The following is a 13063-nucleotide window of genomic DNA, read 5'->3' on the forward strand; positions in this document are numbered from 1 at the left end:
TCCAGACAGGGGAGGACACAGTTAGGTCCAGAGAGGAGCCCCCCTTGCCGTTGCTGGGCATTGTTGTCGGGAAATGTCGGGAGTGCTTTCGTCCCTCTGGCGCTGGACAGCGCGGTGCAGGAGCGTGAAGTTCATAAGGCCGGTCTGGAGATGTTTCTTTTTCACTTTTACCCAACTTTTCGCCCTTCATTAAAGGTGTGTGTAAAGGCTTAAATAACAGAGATCGTCCTGTATGTGGCGTCTGAAGCGAAGGTGAGCTTTACCATACCCCAGGACGGGAGCGTCTTTCGGCACACAGTGCATGGCATCTTCAGATATTCCGACTCGGCGTGGTCCGTTTTGTACCAAGCCAGTGTAGGAGGCACCTTCTGACGAGACATTGGGCACTACTGAGTTATCTAGAGAGGATAAGGCGACCACACTACAGCCCCCGGTAACAAAGCCAGCTCATGTGAATCACGTCGAAAACTGTGAACGTAACTGGAGCGAAGTGCGTCAGAAGCAACATGGATTGCTGAAGCCGCGGAGTTTGCTGCGTTTCAAAGCACTCGCAACGTGGCCTCTAAGAACGCCCACCAAGGTCAAGGCGAAGACCGTCTCTTCGTCGGTAGTCCAGGAGCCTCCCCGCCCAACTGTGGCTCTTGGTCGTGCCTTTTGTAGTACAAACGTGTCAGCGAACCGATGTTGTTGGTGGATCATGTCTGTTAGTTCTGGAAATCAGGCTGTCGATCATGGAGATGTGGAGTGCAGCTTGGCCCGTAGCAGGCTGTCAAACGGCTGCCTTCACTCCGAGTGCTATTCAGCGCGCACGTCCCCCGAAACGCGTGAGAGCGATTCTGATGGTAGGCAGGTTTGAAACACGGAGGTGAACTCTGGGCAGTGCACAATCAGGAAGAATCCTACGTAACCGGCAACCGCGCCGCGTCTGACAACGAGCGTCGGCACATTTCTAAGGTCGCGGTCGTTACGTACGACGCTACCCCGCACCCCGCATCCTAGACACGTAAAGTTCTCAAACCAGACACTTGTCTCCGATACAGTCAATTTACACTGGGGAGGTCACGTCCTCTAGTTCGTAACGCGAGTAGGCGGCAAACCACAGTGAGGGTGAAGCGGAAGAAAGTGGAGAAGTTTATGGCCAAGTGCGAGTCAGCAACCACCGGCCGAGAAGAGCAGACGGCACGAGATATGACTCTAAGGCTGTTGACAGCCCTGGGTAGTCACCCGTACGTTGCGTCCTCAGAAAATGGGGACTACGGCCTGCATAATATGTAAGCTTGAAGACGTACGGACTCACCCTCATGAGTTTTTCAGAAGTCCGAAATGAGTTACGGTAATGGCGCTAGGGGTGGTCTTCTCCGGACCTCATAAGGTCTCTATTTTACCCGTCGGACGGGGGAACGCTTTAACAAAGAGAATTTGTGGGGTGTGTAGCCCACAGCTTGGACTGACAAAATCTCATTCCTCTTGTCCGGTGAGGAGTTCCCTTGCTTTCTTCATCTCTTTCATGTCGTAACGCCAGGAGGGTTCCAAATAGAAAGTCTCTGAATACCTAGACGTCTGCAGAGAAACCCACGAAGACGCACTCTCTCACGGTTGTTCCTATGTGCTAATACGATTCTACACCGAGTGAGATTCCTGATCTATGTATGCTCTGCCTCTAAAGCTGTTTAGCTGCAGGGCAGCAAGGATTTCACGCCACACAAGCACTCTCAAGGATAGCATCAACGGAGCTAACTCTGATTTTTCAACGACGGCACGAAAAACAGCGGTCATTCAACAATGAAGGCATAAACATAGTTCTCCAGGTCGTAACGGCAATTCTGACGGATTGCAGCCTGAAACTGTTGTGGTCGTTGGATCTAAACAGATCCCTGTCAGAAGAATATACTGCCAGGCACTTAAGGTGGACGTCTGAGAAGGAGCCCAACCTCACCACCGGACATGCTGCCTTTTTGAAGGAGACCCCCACCTACGATGTGGTATCATCCTCTCTAAGAACGGTGCGCTGGAAGGACACTCGCGTTCCAGACACCTCTGAACCCCCAAGGAGGCGCAGCAACTACAAAATTATGAGCTTAAAAGGGTACTCAAAATGGCCACTCTCTGCTTCTTATCTGATGGATGAAACATATATTTCTACGCGTGGGGACTACTGTTTTCCTCTCCTCGCAAGAGAGCATTCAAAAACGTGGAGATCGATTACTTACCTGACAACTGAAGATTCGAGAGAGAACAGGAGAGCCGTCGACATCAGATATCCCACAAGTACCAGGCTACTGAGCTGGAGTAAGAACGACACAAAGACTGGAGAGCCGAAGGGAAAGAGATAGGTAGACGCCTCTTGCGCCCTGTAAAGACGTGAACGTACGGAAAAAACGAACAAGTCCGGCAGGTGAGGAGGCACTTCATCTCCAAGTGGGTCGACCGTACACTCATAAGGGTTGGAGTCGTCTTTCTTTGTTTTTCGACTTCTTCTTTGAACAGACTTTTAGACCTCTCCGGGGCAACCAGTCTTAATCGCAACTCTAAATGATGCACACGAAGTGTGACATACGGAACACCGTATGTATGACACACACTTCTAGCTCGAGACGCACATCATATGCTTGACATCTTCTCCTACCTACCCTCTTCCCCTAGAGTGACTGGTGACGGAGACGGACAGACAGCACAACAGAAGACTCCTCTCTGACTTACCACGAAATTTTCTCCTTGAATGAGATTTGCCCCAAGCTGTACACACTAGCACGCCTTTGCTCAGAACTGCCTATAAAGAGCCACAGAAACCGACAGACTCTCATCTCATTCTCTGTGCGCCTCCGCTGTTCTCCCTTCTGTTGGACATTAAGAGTCGAAGATGATGAAGGAGATGTCGCTGATGTAGGACTGAGCGGGGAAAAGGAAGAAGCCTCCTCTATCGGAACAGAAGAAGGGGTAGGCGGAGTAGAACCTTCTCCATTCTTCTCTTGGTGTATTTCTTCTATAGACACACAGTGCGACAAACACAATAGGGAACATAGATCACGGCGTGAATTCCTTCGGGGGAGAGATTGAGATCAACCTTTAGATACAGGAAGAAAAAGAATTGTGCATCAGAAGCAATCCTTCATCCCAGAGACAAGTTGAAGAGTGAGGAAGGAGCGCCCCTTATCACTCCTTAGCGCGAACAAAGCAGGAAAGTCAGAGATACAACAAATCCAAAGTGGACACTTTCAATCCAACCGACATAAAGAACTGAAAGTATACATCCTCTGGACTACGAGACAAATAATGTCGTGAGTAGATTAAACCGTAACCCCTTCGCCGAACAAAGGAAGAACAGGTGGTTACCTCTCTCTACAGAATGAAGAGAGGTGTGGATTTAGAATCGATCAAAGCCGGATACTTTGACAAAGACAAGATTCCTCCTAAGATGAAACTCACGCTTCCAGAAAACGAGTGTGACTATCAGGAAGCCTTTTGGACCCCGCCCCTCCTAGCCTTCTCCCCCCCTTTCACGTGTAAAGCGCCTTCAGTCAAAAGAAGAAGGCCCACAGGACTCTGTGGAGTTTTTTTGAAAAATCCAAAAGAACACGACGTGACACTACGCACGGCCCTTAGTTCTACCTAGACAGAAAGACTTCTCAGGAAGGAGACTGCAACCGTCCCCTTAGCGGACCAGCCAAAGCTGAAAAGAGGAGTCTCTCCAGACACTTTGGCTACAAGCAATGACGAATGTATTCTGAATGAGTTATATGACATGTATGGCTACGTGGTCTTGAAGATGAGGTCGGACAGATGATCGGATACACGCGCCCCCTTGTTTCATCACCCCAGGGGTCACTGTGTCTAGACACCCGGGCACTCCAGCGTCAGAGTCGATAGCATCACCGCTATGAACACATACCCTGCAAGTGTAGTAACTGTTGACCATGAATACGAGCGCTTATCTGTGAACGACCTGTAACTGTTTGATCACGTATACGATCAAGTGTTTATCGATGAGTCGCGTGTGGAAGGAGAGAAAAAGAGAACGGAAAACCTCATCGCGATGTGCCGTCAGAACGGCACACTCAGTTCCGCTTCTATACGCCTGTGACGCTGCGGGTTAGTTAGCGGGTGGAAGAGGGGACGTACGAGGTGTTAAGCCATGAAGAGAAGACAAAGAACGATGAGACAATGAGGGTCTCCCGCCGTTCGAGAGAAGAAGCATAAGGAATGTTGTACACGTCACAAGGACAAGGAGCTTCGTTGGCAAGGCGAGGAAATCAAGAAGGCGGAGTACTATGGTCCTGTTGACCTCTTGAAGCTGAGCCAAGATTATCGAAGTCCACACACACAAGAGCCAGCACACATACAAAAATTCTCTGCTTCCAAAAAAGCGCCCTCGCTTATAACCGGAGCCAAGGTAGATAGAAAGTCATTCATGATTCTATTGAAATTCATACTTTGGAACAGGTACCGAAGTGCAAAGATATAGAAGACAAATAGACCACGGACATAGAGAATATGCACAAGAGAATCTTAGATGTGTATTCCATAGACGCTGCACCCGGGCATGCATAGCTACGCACTCAGAAAAAACTGCCCGCCGTATGCTGACCATCACGGAGATAGCGAGACTGATTTTGAAGTGTCTTTCTACTATCATCTTCAGAAGGTAATCATACCATACTACCCAGTTGATCAGCTTCTACCGTGGCGATGACAGGCGGGCAGGCATTAGATTTTAAGACTCTTAAGACTGACTAGAAAGTGCGGTACTGCATGCAAAGAGACACGCTTGGCTGCTGGAGCTTTATAAGGGAAAAGTAGGGAAGCTCAAGGCTCGAATGCTGCACTAAAGCTACCGTACACACGAGCCCTCCTTCATTTGTTGCCGCCCCCGAGATGGGGAGTGAACAAAGAGGAGAAGGCAATAGCTCAGAGAAAACGCAAAAGAGACAAGGAAGCATTGGTAGAGGGCAAAAACTGAAATCGACTCAAGTCCATGTAGCTCATGATAATCGCCAACGATAGATCACGGATAGATAGATAGATAGATAGATAGATAGATAGATAGACATCCATTATGTATGTATGGTTAGACCCCTTTGCCTCTCATCAGGGTTGGAGAGTTTAAAGTCTGAATATGACGAAAGAGTTCTGTTGACGACCAGGAAAGAACTTGGAAGGGGGAGTGTAGTATATGAATGAATGACGGATGCTCTTCACCATACCTCCGCAAGAGCTTCTGATGATTGCGGCTTCGCTCCCTCACCACCTGACGTAGACGAGGAAGGCGTAGTACGAGTTTGATCGCTATCATGTTGTTTCTTGTCTCCTGACTTTCCTTTTCTTCCTTCACTTCCTCCAACAGAACTGCCAACCTCGAGTAACGACGGAGCAGGGATCAAGGCGGTAACCTACACAACCACCGTTCGAGAGGAGCACGATCGGAAAGACAGACTTCCCTGGCATGGAGAAAGGAAAGACACCACGTCAGCGAGACCACGAAAGAAGGAAGAGAACTTTTTTTGGAGGACCGGCGAGGTATCGATAAGCACAGATGAACAGGGAGGCACGGTCATACGGACGAAACCAACACAACGTGATTCTTTTTGATTGATCTCTGGAACTGAGTGAACGCCTTGCATCATCTCTTTTCCTCGTGTTAAAGGAAGGCCGGAAGCACATCTTCTACATTTCTCCAAGCTTTCCTCTGCTGCTCCTATATATATATATATATATACATATATCTACGTAGGCTTCCTCTCCGATATGGGAGGGTTTACCAGCGGATAAGGAGACCTTTGCAAGTATGGGGAAAAGAGCTCACCTGTGTGGCTATTTTGCCTCTCCGGATGAGAATGAGAGAAAGCAATAGAACCAGACCCAGTCGGAGGTACGCGAAGCCCGTTAAAGAAAGCCCTGTTTCTCTGTTGGACACGCAGATCACACAGCAAGATAGAGAGACAGAACTCGACGTTGTTTTTTATAAGATAGGGAGAACAACAAAGGCAGAAGAAGTCATTACTTAAACCAAAGCAATAGAAATCCATCCTAGAGAAAATGAAGGCCTTCAAATGTCCGCTCCTGGTCCCTTCCTCCTCGTCATTATCGTTATCTGTCCGATATGAGTAGTGAGTTATTGCATACTGAGAAGACGTCTCATTCTTCAAGAAAAAGAGGAAGAAAAGAATCACAGGATATCTACAAAAAGACTCTTAAGCTGCCCTAGATGACAGATAAAGATCTCCCGACGGGTTCCTAGAAGCACGTGATACACTTGGAAGACTGATGAAGTAAAGAGAGAAATCGGTGCTCTCACACGCAACAGAGAGGGCAAATTGGAATGATTTTCGCTCTCCTATCAGATCAGTCACGGCCGGTACAAATTGCGGCTAGAAGACATGGTTCATCATAAGGACTTCAGACAGAGGTCATATCGCTACACACAGAGGAGGAAGAAGAAGTCGAGGTACTGTGTCGGGACATCGAACCTTCCTGTGCACTGCTACGATGAAAAAGTGGGAAGGCGACGGCTGCTAAGAAGAGTGGCGTTAAGGAGAAAGGATGAATGATGTCTTGGATTTAGAGAGATTGCAGCCAGCCCCGGAATCAGTACCTGATGAATGCGGTGTAAACCGATGGCATCCACAGAAAAGGAAGAACTGGAAGAAGCACTGCCGGTGCAAGTTTCTCGGCGCGTAGAGGCATTCCCATACGAGAGAGAGTGTCATGGAAGCTCCTGTGTATGCACACCTGGATAAGAGAACAACACGGGAGCAAAAACGAAGTAGTGTGAGACAGCGAAGAAATTGAAGAACCTCGAGGAGAGTTCTTGTCATCGCTTGCTTATCACCTTATACACACGTACAGATCAAATCTTTGTCGGTGGGCTTCTTCCTGGGAAGGCGAAGCAGTCTTCAAGTAATTCCACCGGGGGTATGTACAGTTCACGTTAGGGGTGAGGGAAGTTTGGAGAGAGCTAAAGAAGGGAATTGTGTACATGTGTCCCAAGTACCCTTTTATGAGGAAGTGATTAGCTGACTTGCGGGGTGAATCAAGGCGTGTGTGTATTGTTACAGTTACACCGATGTTTTTCGCTTTCCATAGCTAGGCAGTCTCATGGGGTTCGTCGTTTCTCCAATGCCTGAAAGAAAACCTATGAGAAGAAGAGAGGAGACTTATCGTGTTGCATACAGTGTCGAAAGTCGACTGGTTCTTCTTAGAGTCTAGAGGCGGAGACTAAGACTGAAGAGCTATCTATCTATCTATGTCTTGCAAGAAAGGAAGAAAGAAGAATAGAGACGCATAGCTAGACAGAGAGATACATACAAAAACGAGGAGGTGTCTACACGGAGAGAGCTGTATACCTATATGTATACTATATGTGAAGGAATGCCAACATATCAAGAAGAAAGCGAACTGCTGTTTGAAGCTCGGTGAGGGTGATGGATCCTTACTGATTTATGATTGGACGCTTGCACCAAATTCAGCTCAGCTTGTATAGGTGAGGCAGAGACAGCTATTTCTGATCCAAGGAAGAAGATGAACAGAGCCGAGATAGCCCACACACAGCAAGTAAAAAACCTATTCCAAAGTCCTACCATGTTCCTGCACCCATTACAGAAAGAAAGATAGAAACAAACACCAGAGATCGCTCAACTTTGTCCTATGAGGCTATGTATATACATGCATGTAGATATATTCAAACCGGAAGTCACCTCGACTGTTCATGGGATCCTTGTAGATCCTTCTCTTGTATCTACGAAATAAGATTAGAACTGTATAAACTATTGAACAGAATGAACGCAAAAGACATGTCATGTCTGTGTAACGGGCTGTAGAGAAAGGAGGAGAAAGATTTAAATACATATATATGTGTGTGTGTGGGTAGAGCAGGATAGGATAGTTAGCATATTCAAGTAAAAGTATGCGAATTGTCCTGTCCTGTTCCAGTACCCCTGGTAACGCAGATGACGTATGCATAGAAGGGCGACAAGAGACAAAGAGTGGAAGACACGTCACTTGTCCTCATTATTGAACTATGTGAAGAGAGGGAGAGAAATATGAAGGTCTACAGGTGCGTTCTCTCCGGTCTTGAGATCAACAACAAAGCTCTACATCTTTAGAAACTCAAGGTATAGACATATATACATATGTATAAACAGGTACGTATATACAGATGTATATCCTAGTGATGCGATGTCTGGCCTCCTTACTCGTAAGATGGGAGATCACACAGAACCGATGCTTCTACTATAGGCCTCCACATCTCATGGAAATCTGAAGGGAGAAACGAGCGACACCACTGAAGCGCTCTCTTCTCTTCTCAATAACTGCGTAAACTTTCATCAGTACAGAAGAAACTCGGAGGTCTAACTGAGACCTCCTTGGGCTGAGGCAGGAGATGCTGGAGATAAAAAAAGCTCTAACCGCGGGATGAAAAGAAAGAGAGAAAGAAAGGATGAAACAAAAGTTGATAGGAATCTCTACGATGGAAAAGCGACAATGAAAGGAAGAAATTCTCTGAGACGATCTTGGACCTTATAGGTAGCATGACTGCATCAGAATCACCATAGTAAGGCATGCCCGTGGTAGCATCATACGTATCAGCTAGGGAGGCGAGACAGATTGAACGGGCCAGTGAACAAGTCAAAACGCAAGAGAAAAACGAATGCCTTTACGACAATGCGGAGAGAACCTAAGAGACTTGAATGCTATTCATCGACAAGGAGCTGTCTGAATCAGCTATGACACATACGCACAAAATCAGCTCTACACATAGAGAGAGGAAACTGAAGAAGATCTTCCCCGTTGACCAAATCGACAGAAGGAGACGCTTCTTGAGAACGCGACAGATAACTAATCCTCTTGTACTCTGTCTCTCTTCCTTCGTTTCTTTTTGCCACTTCTCCATGTGAATCATTAAAGAAGGTGTTTCTTTCGCTAAAAAGATGATTCGTAAATCCGTATCTGATGCTCGGAAAAATAAAAAGCCGCTGTGAAGTCTCCCACAGTGGACACAGGCACCGACACAGGGTAGGACCTTCGCGAACTCCCTTACTTAGCGAAGCGAATCATCGCATTGGATTATAAGGAAAGAAAAAAAAGACGAGCTGAGTGGGAAGAGAGGAAAAGCTGAAAACTTACAGAAAGGAAGAAGAGTAGAAAATTCGAAGCGCCATGACTGACCGAAGAAAGGGTTCGCCATAACAATTGCAGCTACTGCTAAACCTACAAAGAACCCTCTATGAAGAGGACGACAAGAGACAGAAGAGCGACAACCACACAGGACGGTGATTCTTCTTTCCTCTCTCACTCTTTCTCTCATTCTTCATCTTTTCACTCTTCATCTTCAACTATGTGGTGGGCAGCACCTATAGCACCATGCACAGAGCAACCGAAGAAAAACTTCACAAACATGTGTCTCTGTACACCTGCACTTGGTCTCGGAACTCATCCACCCTGCCGCCTCCTTCTTTGTTTTCCGACAGCTTCACTGAGGATGATGAAACTCACAAAAAACGCAAAGTCAAAGAAGACTGGAAAGGAAGAGCCGCCACTCGACCCAAAGACAAGGAGAAACTCTTCGAAAGGAAAACAAGCCTCAAACAAACTGCAGCTCCTCTTTCAGAGTTACAGAAGGAAATGAAGGACTCACGGCAACAAAGCTGATACTAGAGGAGGTCTCTCATTGACTAGACAGCTTACATGGCATTGCGATAGTTTGAAGCCGCTCCTTGCCGGGCTTTGAGAAATCGCCGGTGTAACAGCCATTGCAGACGTCTGTGTATACAGGGCATTCCCCGGAGACAAAAGAAACGGTCAAGAAACATCCGAAAAATAATTCGTTGTCAAACAGTTAAAAAGACAGTTGAGGAAGGTTTTCGCTTTATCAGCGCCCGAGAGGAGAGAAACAAATCTGATTGGTTGAGCTATTGTCCTCTCTATCGAGACCTCTTATTATGGAGTTTTATAGTTTTCTCTTTTCTCTAGTTTCCACGTTTATTTACACGTGAACCTAAAGAACGTCAAAAGCCCTCTGTCATTTTTTTGACCTGGAGGATCGTCATGTTCTTAAGGAACGTCAGCTCTCTCATGAGGTAACCTGAGTTGATCGTTCACACCGTATATACACCTCAGCCATGTTTCTTCTTCTCCCTCTCTTTCTTTCTCTCAGAAACGGTGTTTGTTTAGTCGGTCCTCACGTGATGTAGAAAAACGCGACCACAAGTAAAGGAAGCGGCGCAAGCCATCCTGACGTACTCCCGATGCTGCCTGGAACGACGGCATCAGCAGCCTGTGCTTGTCTCGATTCTTCTTGGTGTTCGTCTTCTGAGAGAGACGAGGGAACCTTGTTGGAGAAGGAGAGATCCTTGTCATCCTGTCTCTTAGTTCTCCAAAGTTGCGAGAGTCCGACAACAACGGCAGATACTACCGCTGTAATGACGAGGTTTGAGAAGTCACGTAGATCAGACATGCCTTCAAACATACCCAGTGCTGCCACTCTCGCTAGCTGCAGAAAAAAGTAGTCAGGTGAACAAGAAAGACAGAAAAGGAAAAACGGCGCTTGCCAGCTGAAGAGTCTAGAATGAAAAAACCAAGTTGAGAAGAGAGAGATATAGGGAGTCATCAAGGCAAACTTCTGCGGAGAGAAAGAAAAAGAGATAGAATGAGCGGACTTGACTCACCGGCCATAGCTTGGGAGCGGGTCCTCCATGACTCTGTGCCGGTGAAGGTGCATGCGCAGGAGAGTTCTTTTTCTTTTCTCCAGGTGACGAGGTGTTTCCGGGGCTAACTACAACAGAAAGGCTGGGAAGAAAGAAACGAGAGTGAAATAAATGAAAACATGTGAAGAAAAGTTGCAGAGCAGTCCCTTGTGAGATTGTCGTCCTCGTGAAGAAAGAAAATCTTGGGGAAGCTGCTTGTTTCCACCATTCAGAAAAACAAGAAAGGGTCAAGTTACACCTTAGTCATCCGCTCTTCTACGATGAAGAATGACGAGTAAAGACAAGCTGAACGGCTTCTCCTACCCGTGCATGATCTATGTGTTGCACGTTAGATTCACGTATGTGCGAGTGTGCTGTCCCCCATCTCCGTCCCTATACCATCGCAAGTGCGAGGTCCACTTCATTACTGGTTGCCTTGTAGAGCTTCTCCCGAACTAGGGCAACGTTGTCCGCATAGCGAAGTGGCACCTTATCATCTATCTTGCTGCAACAGAAGTCTTCCTTAGTATGGAACCGCTAAACGTCAGTGGGCTGTCGCTCTCATACAAGTGTCTATGTCTCGGTTGAGCTGAAAGAGAGTGTGATAGGTCGTAAGGTGCCGTGTCTCTGCTTTGCATGCTCGGGCTGCGGTACCTACCCACTCGTCCAGACTCTCCAAAGATGGAGATTAAACCCAAGACGAATAACAACAAAAGCTACCAGCAAAGTAGAAAGAACCTCTGGTGGTAGAAGCCCCATTTTCTCTTGTATCCCTGGACTGGAGCAAGATTACGCAGAGCGGAAGCTCATCTTTGCGGCCACCTTTCCCGACAACCCTGAGTCGTCTCTCGAAGGATAGTACTGTGAAAGAACGTCGCAGTGACAGGTTGGTTGTGGGCGGAGTCTAACAAAGGCTCCACAACGCGAAGAAGAAAACGCTTGGTGAGAGCGTTGGAAAGAGAATGTCTATACAGGACGAAGCGGTATGCCATGCGAAGAAATAGAGGTGACGGGTGCGGCACCAATTCCTGGCACACCGACGCCCAACTACGCTGGGGGACAAAAGGAACCTGGAGCGGAGAGAATGAATGAAAGGCTAAACAGGAACATAACAAACGTCGCGAAGAAGGGCCGACGGTCACAGGAGGAGAACGTGATTTGGGAGGTCAGCTCCTATGTTGTTTGCTAGGAATAGCTGAGGGCCTGGTCCCCCCGTAAGACGACGGGAGCTGAATAGAATCAGCGAGAGTTGCCGCGAACCGCGTAGTACCGATGTGAGTCAAAGACCAAAGCAAGAGAAAAACTGAAGAAGTTGACAAGAGGCTCTGTCCCTACACACCAACAGAGTGCTAAGCCGTGGTTCAAGACATCGTCGTGTGCTGCAGCGCTTCTCGCTCCCAACCCAGACGAGTGGTCTAGTCTATTGGGAGCACGGCTGTCAATGATCTAGCAAAAACAAGGACCTCTCTTGGAAACGGAATGCACGGGTCGCACGGAAATAAGAAAAGGGCGGTCTCATCATTCGGAGAGGCCAGGCGTGTGCAGAAAAAGAGCGTGCATGCGACCGCATGCAAGGGTAGACCCGGTTCAAGACAAAGGCGACGAAACCGTTGGATGCCGGTACCGTGGTTACAAGCAGAGCTGGAGATGCTTGGGACCCAAGATGCGTAGCTGTACAGCCTAGAGATTGGGTACTTTCTGTCGGATGGCATCATTGTCTTCCCGTGTATGCGGCGTGCAGTCCAACCCGCGAGCAGCAAACCCATCGACACCCGTGCATGGTGCACCTGAAACACTCGCAGCCCCGTAAAGAGGTGCCTTCCGATTCTAGATTTTTGTTGTGAACAATGGCAGCCCCGAAACTGCCGAGACAGCCCCGTGAGTGAGCAGGTGACCCATCAGGTGTTTTCTCTCTGTAGCTGCTAAGCTGACTCAAGTGGAAAAACTAGCATACTGAGCTTCGGCTCGGGTGCTCAACCCTACATGATTCACTAGAATCGAATGCGGGTGGTGCCCCTGGAAGTTGGCTTGTGATTAATAAGTTTCTAGAGCCGGATGGGTCCAGGCTGCATTCTCTTCCATGTAAAAGAATGCTCCTTGAAATCCTCGGCGTGTCTCAACGCGCCTAGCAGACATACATAGACACTCGAAGCACTTGCTGAAGACGTTCCTGGACAGAGGCCTACTTTGCTACGAAGTAAATATTCGCCGACTAGTTGCATCTGTCTAGTCCACAACTACGAGAGCCCAAGGTATACCGGGTACGGGCATAACCGCTAAGTTACCAGCATGCTGGAACCATGTCAAGACTCCGAGGTCTGGCTTCTACCCACTCGAGCTGGGTTCCTCTACGATTCAAAACTCAAAATGCATGCAGGACGGTC

At 47.8% G+C, this 13063-nt stretch overlaps 1 protein-coding gene across 1 annotated transcript; it reads right to left on the reverse strand.

The window, feature by feature from the left end:
- Positions 1–1121: 1121 nt before the first annotated feature.
- Positions 1122–12473, reverse strand: CSUI_000375 (uncharacterized protein). The gene is made up of 14 exons (XM_068060609.1): positions 11338–12473; positions 10662–10782; positions 10179–10486; positions 9682–9756; positions 9121–9218; positions 8190–8253; positions 7431–7581; positions 6590–6726; positions 5801–5900; positions 5202–5387; positions 4120–4291; positions 2701–2983; positions 2211–2351; positions 1122–1560 (listed from the first exon to the last, which is right to left on the reverse strand). The coding sequence occupies exons 1-14, from the start codon at positions 11436–11438 to the stop codon at positions 1506–1508; spliced, it is 1992 nt and encodes a 663-aa protein (XP_067927403.1). The 5' UTR covers positions 11439–12473; the 3' UTR covers positions 1122–1505.
- Between the last annotated feature and the right edge of the window lie 590 nt (positions 12474–13063).

This window comes from Cystoisospora suis (genome assembly GCF_002600585.1).
Source record: "Cystoisospora suis strain Wien I chromosome Unknown contig_165, whole genome shotgun sequence".
In the NCBI taxonomy this organism is placed as follows: Eukaryota; Apicomplexa; class Conoidasida; order Eucoccidiorida; family Sarcocystidae; genus Cystoisospora; species Cystoisospora suis.

Bases quoted from the DNA above. Each gene is read 5' to 3' on its own strand.
- CSUI_000375 (XM_068060609.1), bottom strand. From the start codon at position 11,438: ATGGGGCTTCTACCACCAGAGGTTCTTTCTACTTTGCTGGTAGCTTTT. The intron at 8,254-9,120 runs GTAAGTTTTCAG...TTCTCCCTTCAG, and splicing joins TTCTACTCTTCTTCCTTTCT to ATTTCCATGAGATGTGGAGG. The intron at 2,984-4,119 runs GTACGTCCCCTC...GTGTGTCTATAG, and splicing joins TCTTCATGGCTTAACACCTC to AAGAAATACACCAAGAGAAG.